Below are 10,132 nucleotides of genomic sequence, written 5' to 3' on the forward strand. Positions count from 1 at the left end.
CAAACAATTTTTATCAAAGAATGCATGGTCGAAAACAAAACGCAAAGGTGCTTCGCCTATCTTTTCTTCGCCGTTGTACCAGCATAGCCGCTGCCGGTCACTGTTTTGAACACTTATTGTAATCACATGCCATTAAATTTGCTTTTATAACTTAACTTCATCGTTCTTTGTGTGTTTTTGCCTCATATAAGAGCATAAACTTTGACGCCCTCTAGCGGTTTTGGGTTTTGTTTTCAATCATGCATTCTTTGATAAAAATTGTTTGTCTGGGTGTGTACTTATTCAAGTAATTAAATTGCCTCTGAAACTAATTTTTCCCAGACCACTGTTCTCGTAACTTTACAGAGGAAGAAAGAAACTGGCCAAAATAAGAGCCTCCAATGATCTGGGAAACTTAGAATAACGTCCAAATGTGAGGATAAGTTTATTTGCATTCAAAGTAAACAGCAGCGGTCTCGAACAGTACCTGAAATCCGTGAAGAATTGAATGCTACTAGGTAGAAAACTGTGTCAGTAACTACTGTACAGCGTCGACTTCGTGACTATGGTTTAAAAGGTTGTTTAGCTGCAATAAAACCTCTTTTGAAAAAACAAAACATAGTTAAGCGAAAACGACTGTTATGGTCTAAAAAACATGTTAACTGGTCTTTAGAACTTTATTGAGGAGTCAAAATTTGAGTTGTTTGGAAGCAAACGAAGTCCGTATATTCGTCGTTTAATTGGTGAATGTTTGACAAATCAATGTTTACTAAGAAATGTGAAGCATGGTGGAGGTACAGTCATGGTTTGGGGATGTTTTGCAGGGGACAAAGTTTGGAGATCTTGCAAGAATGGAGGGAATAATGGATAAAAAAATATTATTAAAGAAAATTGCAGCTTTTCCATGTGGACAGAGAATCGTTGGTCAAGGATTTGTTTTTCAGCAAGATAATCCAAAACATACATCGAAATTGTGTAGAAATTGCATTGCATCAGAAGAAAAGAAAAAAGTACTGAAATACCCCGATATTAATCCTATTGTGGGTTGATCTCGATAGAAATATTAGAAAAATATGATGTACCAATTGAAACAAACTTTGGGAATCTTTACTTAGTTGCTGGAACCAGAACATTGCAAAAACTAATTGAAAGAATGCCAAAAATATGCTCTGCTGTGATTAAGGCTAAAAGAGGATATTTTGAAGAATCAAAGATTGGATATGTTATACATAAAATTATAGTTCTTACCACATAAGTGTACCTATATTTGTCAAAATAAAAATAATTATGTAACAAAGAATACAACTATTATGCAGGGCCGTAACTACGCCGGGCACTACCCCGACGGTCAAGAGGGCCCCATATGAAGGAACCACATCACATTTTTTTCAAAATTAAGTTTACCTCTTTTATATATATTTATATAAATTTTATTTTAACAACATTGTTAAACATTAACTCTGACTTATGAGCATTTATACTACTAGCATTGTATTTATTACTTTAATTTTGAATTATTCAGTTCAAATTTGAGATTAGTAGTGTGTACATATATTTATGATGTTTAAAATAATATAATAGTAAAATAATGATAATAATAAAAATTTCTTTGGCTTAATATGCAAAATTTAGCTGAAAACTTATTTACATTATTGTAAAAGCAGAAAATTTAAATCAACGTAGAGAAGAATCTTGTTTAAATTTTTATATGCAATGTCCCTTACATATAACTTTTTTAAATGCATGATATATGTTTCTTTTTATGGCTAAATCATCAAAACCAAGAACTTGGACAGGAAAGTCAGGAAATAGGGGTCAGATAAGTCAGGGAATTTAAATATTGCACACATTAGGTTAAAATAAGAAATATTTAGTAAATGCACTAAGTTATGCATCTCGAAATTTAATTAAAAATGAAGAAAGCACATTTAAAATTAGTTTCAACTTATATTATTTCTGCCTTGCAGAGCATATAAATATACATAGAAAATTACCTGTATCATTCAAGCCGATTTTTGGTGCCACTATACGTAAACAGCATCCACAGGTATTGGCCCAACATTGGCACCCATCTCTATTTTCATCCAGGTGAAAGTTCACTTCATATCCATACGTTATTACTAAAAGTATAAAATTAAAAAAAAGCAATTGAAAGATTCGAAGACACTTAATTTTTTAATAGCACTTAAACAAAACAATTTAATTAAGCCAAAAAAAAATTAACAATCAGTTAAAAAGTTGGAATTCCTAGAAATTTATAGCTTAACTCTATTGTTTGTTAAATTAAGTAAGAACTATTAAATGCACATTTAGGTAAAAATTTTGATAGTCCCCTTAGGTCCCTATGTCTCATATTGTAATCCAGACATGAAGTAGTTCACCAATCTGCATTGGTGAACAATAATATTTTTAAAAATGCTTAAGTCAGGATCGATTTGAACATTTAGATTCATTCTGTGTAGATTTGATTGATTCGAGGGAGTTGCCATGGATAGGAGGCGTTGGCGTTTGTCAGCTGTTGAGGCAGCCAAGGCTTGCAAGGGGTTGTAGCGCTGACAAAGACGAAGTAGATTCGATTCTTTTGCATTAAATGCTATTCTTTCAACAAATCTTATTTAGAAAGATTTGTTGAGATTAGTGTAAAAAAAAAGGAAAGGGTAGAAAAAAACAACTTAAAAATGGCTTTTAGGGGAAAAAAAGCTTTGTTGTTGTTGTTAATTTACGTCGCACTAGAGCTGCACAATGGGCTATTGGCGACGGTCTGGGAAACATCCCTGAGGATGATCCGACAACATGCCATCACAATTTTGATCCTCTGCGGAGGGGATGGCACCCCCGCTTCGGTAGCCCGACGACCTGCGCGCGAAGTCGAGCACTTTACGGTAGCACAGTTTAACGAGGACCAATACCGCACACCCTCGGTCCCTACGCAGACTGATCCAAGTGGTCACCCACCCGCACACGGACCGTAGCCAGTGATGCTTGACTTCGGTGATCTGCTGGGAACCGTGTCTTAACGATCAGTCCACTGCGGGACAAAAAAGCTCTGAAAACGAAGGTAAAATCACACTAACTAAATGTATTTTTAAAAAAAAAATTATTTGAAGATATTTTTCATTCATAACCATACATTACACTGAAAATGTTTAAAAATTATGGTAAGATAACTTAAAGAGAAATGTTCAAGTCTTTTACATGCATCTTAAAATAATTCTGATACAAGAAGCCGCATTTTCAAACTAAGATAATTATTTCTAAAGAAGGAATTTAACCATGATAATTAATCTTGAACGGCTATGCACCTGTGAATATAATAATTAACAACACGTAGAGAATTCGTAAATAAACTTACAAAAAGCTGATAAGACTGAAAATCCAAAAAAATAAGTCTTCATAATAAACAGTTATTAAAGATCAATCTTATTACAATCTGATAGTTAAGACCTTGGCTAACAATGATAACTATCAATGATAATATTTCGTTTGTCAAGGGCAGTGGCCGATCAACTATTCCCACAGCCTGTTGTCAATGATAATATCTGTTATCATTGATAGCCAAGCTCAAAGCTATCTCGCCGACGTTGACAACAGCTCCACTTTACAGAAACTAATTCTTCCGTAAAACAGCAATTTTATGCTATTCAGCCTATATCTGGAATCGGTGATAAACTGTCATTGTTTGATGGATTAAAACCATAAAAATAAATAAATAAAAAAGAAAAGAAAAAGAACTTAGGATTTTTTTTCTTTAAAATGTATAAAATTTTTCATAGAATTTATAAAAAACTAAATAATTTATTAAGATTATGTTTGATTTATTCAAATATTAATTGGTTCTTTCGACCTATAATTAGCTTTCATTTAAATTTTAATTAATAAGTTTATTAATAATTTAAATTAATTTTTTAATGAAGTGCAAATAAGGGGGTTCCAAAATCATTGGACCAGTCTCTTTTCCTACTTGTTTTTCGGGTGAAATATACATATTTTTTATTTATCAATTATTTCAAAAGGTACCAAAATTTTCGAAATCATTATTTTTCTTTTAATTTATAAATTTTATGAGATAGCTTTAAGGGCGAAAACTCTTTCGGTTATTTAAATAAATTATATTAATTTCAATTGTCTGGAAAAAATATTTTTCAAATGGAATATTTCATAATTATAATTTAAATTCACCGGTTTTTATAATAATAATACATTAAAAGTCACGCTGGAATAATGGTATGAAAATATGTCTTGCGATACAGCTTTTTATTATACATCTAGGATTTGAACATAATATATATATATATTATANACGCATATATATATATAATAACGAGGATTTATTGGAAAAAGCTTTAATTTTTGAAGCTATCCAACGTTAACTAGTTTTGCTAAGTCATTTAATTCCAAAGATCTCAGTGAATGAAGGATTCCATTGACAAAATCCAATCCATGATCTAAGAAAACCTCCCACTTGGTTTTATAATGCAAAGATGCAGAGAGTGGGAGCTCCAAAGAAAGATACTTTGAATCAGTGTTTTAAGAATCTATATTCAATTTTTTGTCTTCAGATTAATGTTTTTAAGTTTAAGATGGTGCGGAATTCAACAGCAATATTTAAAGTGTGTGCGTACATTTATAATGTTGGGGCCCAACATTCTTACGCGCGTTAGAACCAGAATCTTCCCCTACAAATTTGTGAAAAAGGATGGATTTCTTACTTTTATTATTATAATTTTTTTTTTTTTTTACTATAGTCAGCATGCTCCCAGATTGATCAATTTCACAATCCAACAGCCTTTAAAGACTCATTCTCTTTTTTGGAATTTTCCTTTTGACTGTAGTGTAGTTGTTCTCAGTTATAATAAAAGCTGCAATCCTTTTAAAATGTGTTACCTGAACTAAAAAAAAAAAAGAAAAAAAAATCATAAATCATGTTTTTCTTTATTTAAAAATATTCTGAAGAAGAGAGAGTGGATCGTTCAAAGCTGTTGTAGTTGTTATTGTTAATTTACGTCGCACTAGAGCTGCACAATGGGCTATTGGCGACGGTCTGGGAAACATCCCGGAGGATGATCCGAAAGGAAGCTTCATATTATTAGGACGTAAAAAAATTATTATGAAAGAAAACAATAAATTAAAATATTTCCTAAAATGTAATTTTTCACCAATGCAATTTTATGCCCGAAAACGTAAGAAAATATTAGCGGAAGTAAATTCAGTTCACGAACGACAAACCGAATTTTTTTTCTTTCACTATTGAGTTGTTAACTTCTTAGGCTAAAGACAGGACACAGGACAAATAAAGAGGTTAGGTAGTGTTTTCATTACCGCGCGAGAACGCAAGAATCTCGTATATTTTTTTCTTTTCTTGTATTAAAAAATTATCACCGCGAGAAATTCGCGCATTCTATAAATCAATTTAAAAATTCGCGAATTTCTCGCATTTTGGAAGAAGCTTTTTTTGCATTACGCTATTTAGAATAAAATTCGCTTCACTTTTCTTCCTGGATCTTTCATTATTTTCAACATCTGCCCCGTTATCAACATCTGCCCGTTATCAGAACACATTTCTCTGCAACCACGTGTTTACCGTAGGTAAGGTTTCTAGGTTTCTTCACGTAAGACGTTCAAATTTTTTATGCACTAATGTAAGATGGACAAATACCTTGTAAAAGCAAAATCTTCTATGATGATGCATCAAAAATATTCAATGCTTTAAAAAATAGAAGACTTAACGTCTTCTATATGTATTATAATTATAGAAATCGGATTTCGATGACGATTTTGCTTTTTTTAAATATTGATTTATGCCTACTAATGTGCAAAAAATTTTAATTCATTTTTACATGGCATTTAAAAATACATATTAAGGGCGGTGAGTACGAAACACCTTGTGTATCTAGTTTGCAAACAAATTACGACCTTACGAAAAATAGCAATACAACCGAAAAGTTTATATTTTTAAAAAATATTACACAAAGCCAGTTTATATTCTTATGAAAAAACAATTGGCCAAAATAAATTAACATGACTGCAGTCAGATCTTATCTACAAACAACAATCCAATCTTCTTGGCACTCTAATCAGATTCGAACTTGAAACAAGCATTCTATCTTCTAGCATTTCAGTTATTCATATAAATCCTATTAACCTCTTCTAAAATTGTAGAAAATCTACTTTGGTCTCTTTTGTATGTTTTTAGTTTCTTAGAGTCAAAGTTCTCCAGAGTTTTGAACAACTTAACAGAGAAACGCAATATTAAGTAGTCATCTATTTCCATTTGTTCCACCAGCTCACTGATGGTTATTTACGAACTATTCGTTGAATGCAGTAATTTTATTTTATAACCGTCATTGAACAGCCGACCCAATATTTGGGTTTACGACTACTAATGTTCAATTCCGTGGCCTTGTAATTTTGATTCCAATCCAGAAGACAATGGAACTCCTGGATCAAGTACAGGGAGAAATTTGCCTTCGTGGAGGACTTTTTGATGGAACTAAGCCGCATTTGCGTTACATGGAGAGGAAGACCACGANGATAATAAAAAGCAATATATATATATATATATGACTTCAGGTTGATAAATAAAGATCTCTACGAGTGAAAAAATGTAACGATATATATTATTCTTTATATAATATACATAATATCTTTATATAATTGTGAGCTTAAAAATTAATAAACTAGGTGGACCGTATAACACTTCACGTTTGTGAATTATTACCTTCGTAAGTATTAAAAAAAAATTAAAANAAAAAAAAAAAAAAAAAAAAAAAAAAAAAAAAAAAAAAAAAAAAAAAAAAAAACAGCTTTAGGTTGAGCTATATAATCCTGAAGTATAAAATGTCGCATCTTAGGTTGATAAATTAATAGTTCTAAAAATATATACTTTTGAGGTTACGAAATAATAACCTAAGGTAGAACATGGAACACCTCACGTTAATAAAAAAATAACCTTTCCAAGTGTCAAAAAATACACTTGAGGTTGATTTATAATAACCGGAAGTGTAAAGTGGCACATCTTAGGTAGATAAATAAATATCTCAACAACTATATAAATCTGTACTTGATTTTGAAAAATAATAATAGTATATTATCGAACACCTCACGTTCACATAAAAAAACAACCTATCTAACTCTCGAAAAATACAATTGAGGTTGATTTATAATACATAACTTGATGTGTAAAATGACCAGAGCATACAGGGTAGTTGCCCCGTGCCCCCATATCATAGGGGTCCTAAAATAGAATGTAAAGTTTATTTTACTTTTCCTTCTTTATGGAACCTTTTTTTTTAAAACAAAATATAAATACAGTGTAAAATCTGTCAGTTTTATGCCAGCTTCTTCATTAATCTATCATATAAACACAAAAATCTATATTTCGTAAATTCAACGAGAAACCTTTAAATGCTTTTTTGAAAGATTTTATAAGATCATCAGCAAAAGTTAATAATGTGTATACCACGCAAGCACACACAGAAGGGATGAATCACACAGGTACGCGTCTCTCTCCAAACTACAACAGATTTAAAGTGCACCTTACTGCGTATACACACCGGTTATTTTGTTTACTGTCAGGATCAAACTTACAACCCCCAGTTTTCCATCAAAGTATGTCATTTTTATATGCAGTCTCCTGCACTCCATCTCAAAATTGTAGTGTTCCTTCCTAGTACTTGAAGATGAAGCTAAAATTATAAGTGAGAAAACTAAAACTTTATATTGAAAACACTAAATTTAAAACTATTAAAGCATTGGATATTTATTTGAACCTTTAATTATTTAATTTGAAAATGTATTTAAAAAAAATTTGTGATATCCTTCATAATAAAATTCAGCCCATTGTGCAGCTCTAGTGCGACGTAAATGAACTACAAACAAACAAACAATCATAATAAAATTCAATGGGTAGATATTCGTGTCAATACCTCTATCAATTCAGTATTAATACGCGTATCGACAAAAAATCCTGGTAGCGACACAAAAGAATCGGAAAACATCATAGAGAGCTAAAAGAGTTTAATTAGAAACCGCTCTCAAGTAAAAATTTTATTCTCTCTTGAAAAAAAAAAAAACCTTTACAACCCTTAACAAAAACCTTATTATTCCCTTTTATTTGAAGTGAACTTTCGAGCATATACTGATACGAAAATATGTCAAATTCAATACCATTAAAAAAAAATTTGAAGATGACAATGACACTTTAACTATCAAAATATTTTTGTACATTGCACAGACTCGTAGGGCTAACATGAAATGTTCACATTTTTGTAACGCTTCCTGAATAAAAATTGTACCTACTTTCCAGCATTCTTCATTAAACATAAACAAGACTGAATAAAAAATATTGTTGTTTATTTTTTAATCATTTGATATCATTTACAAATTAACATAAATAATGATGTATCGAAAACATACAGATCAGTCCATATTCAAGAAATGAAAATAAAGATATTTTACTAATTATTATTTTACAATATTTTAAACAGGAAAGTTTAATTAAGTAACAATAGTGTTCGTCTTATGAATTAAATTTTAAATATTCAAAAATGTAATGGTTTTTACTGAGCTAAATGTAGCCGATTAATTGATAATTATTTTAAAATGGCAAACTTGTTAACAGAAAATAATTTTTTATCTTTATAATTGTTGCAGAAAAATTCAGTCAGATGCGAATAACTAGTAAATATTGCTTTAAGAGTATATTCTGAACTAACTACATTACTTTTTATTTATAGTTAAACAACACGTTTCAATACAAAAGTTAACTACTATGCGTGAATATCATAATAAAAACAATCCGTAATATTTACTGACTTATTAGATTCATGATCATTAAATTAGTAATTAAATGTTTTGAATAAGAGGTCACAAGATTACTAAGTTACAAAAAGTAATGAGATAACTGATTATTTTAAAAGTTCGAAAGTTAGATTAGATCGATACTATTTAATCTTATATATTATTAACTCTAATATTAGAAGAAAGGATTCATGAATCAAGCGTTTTGTATCATTATTATATTCCACCCTTCTAAAAGGCAAATAATATCGTATTGCTACCTGGGTATCGTCCATTTTTGTCCTTTTTCGTATAATATTGCACACTTAAACAGTACTTAGGTAGCAAAACGATATTATTTAATATCAGATGGATAGATGCAATATAATACCGTACTAAAAATCCTAGTGGTGATAATATTAGAACTAAATGTTATAAGATGGAAGATAATATTAGAGCGGATATAATAAGGTTACATAGGATTAAATAATTTTTCGATCTTACACTTTAACTTTCAAAATAATCATCTATTTCATTAATTAAGGACGGGGGATACTCTTTTGGAAAAGGAAGCTTCATATTATTACGACGTAAAAAAATTATTATGAAAGAAAACAATAAATTAAAATATTTCCTAAAATGTAATTTTTCACCAATGCAATTTTATGCCAGAAAACGTAAGAAACGTCAGTTCACGAACGACAAACCGAAAAAAACTTTTTGAACTTTTGAATTGTAACTTCTTCGGCTAAAGACAGGACAAATAAAGAGGTTAGGTCTTTGAAAAATTCCGTGTTGTTGTTGAGGGATGAGCTAAAGGGGATAATGAGTATTGCTTTAATTTCTTCCCCTTCAAATGGCTGAAGCATCCTTTCCATTTGTTTTATGTTATTGTGATTATTACTTTCTTAACTCCATGACAAAAATGGAGTTAAAATTATGGGCAAAGAGGGAGTTTCAAGTTATTATTTAATCAAGGAAAAACATTGTCCAAATCTGACGAATCACTATTAACGAAGACGGGATTAAGAGATCAAAACCAGTCTGAGGCCAAAACAAATCTTGGAGAAATACGACGGTGTTTCCTATTACTTCAACTCAACTTACCCCTATAATCAAACAAGCGAAGTCAAGCATCACCGGCTGCGGTCAGTGTGCGGGTGAGTGACCACTTGGTCTGCATAGGGACCGAGGGTGCGCGGTATTGGTCCTCGATAAACTGTTCCACCGTAAAGTGCTCGACTTCGCGTGCAGGTCGTCGGACTACCGAAGCGGGGGTGCTATCCCCTCTGCAGAGGATCAAAATTGTGACGGCATGTCTTTGGATCATCCTCAGGGATGTTTCCCAGACCGTGGCCAATAGCCCATTGAGCAG

General features: G+C 31.2%; 1 protein-coding gene across 1 annotated transcript in view; it reads right to left on the reverse strand.

The window, feature by feature from the left end:
- Positions 1-3,569, reverse strand: part of LOC107447115 (uncharacterized) — a gene marked incomplete at its 3' end in the record, with an annotated part of 11,015 nt that extends 7,446 nt beyond the window's left edge. The window contains 2 exon segments of the mRNA XM_043038941.2: positions 1,974-2,099; positions 3,332-3,569. Coding sequence (XP_042894875.2) covers positions 1,974-2,099; positions 3,332-3,374 — 169 coding nt within the window.
- Between the last annotated feature and the right edge of the window lie 6,563 nt (positions 3,570-10,132).

Source organism: Parasteatoda tepidariorum, chromosome 1 (genome assembly GCF_043381705.1).
Source record: "Parasteatoda tepidariorum isolate YZ-2023 chromosome 1, CAS_Ptep_4.0, whole genome shotgun sequence".
NCBI classification, from domain to species: Eukaryota; Metazoa; Arthropoda; class Arachnida; order Araneae; family Theridiidae; genus Parasteatoda; species Parasteatoda tepidariorum.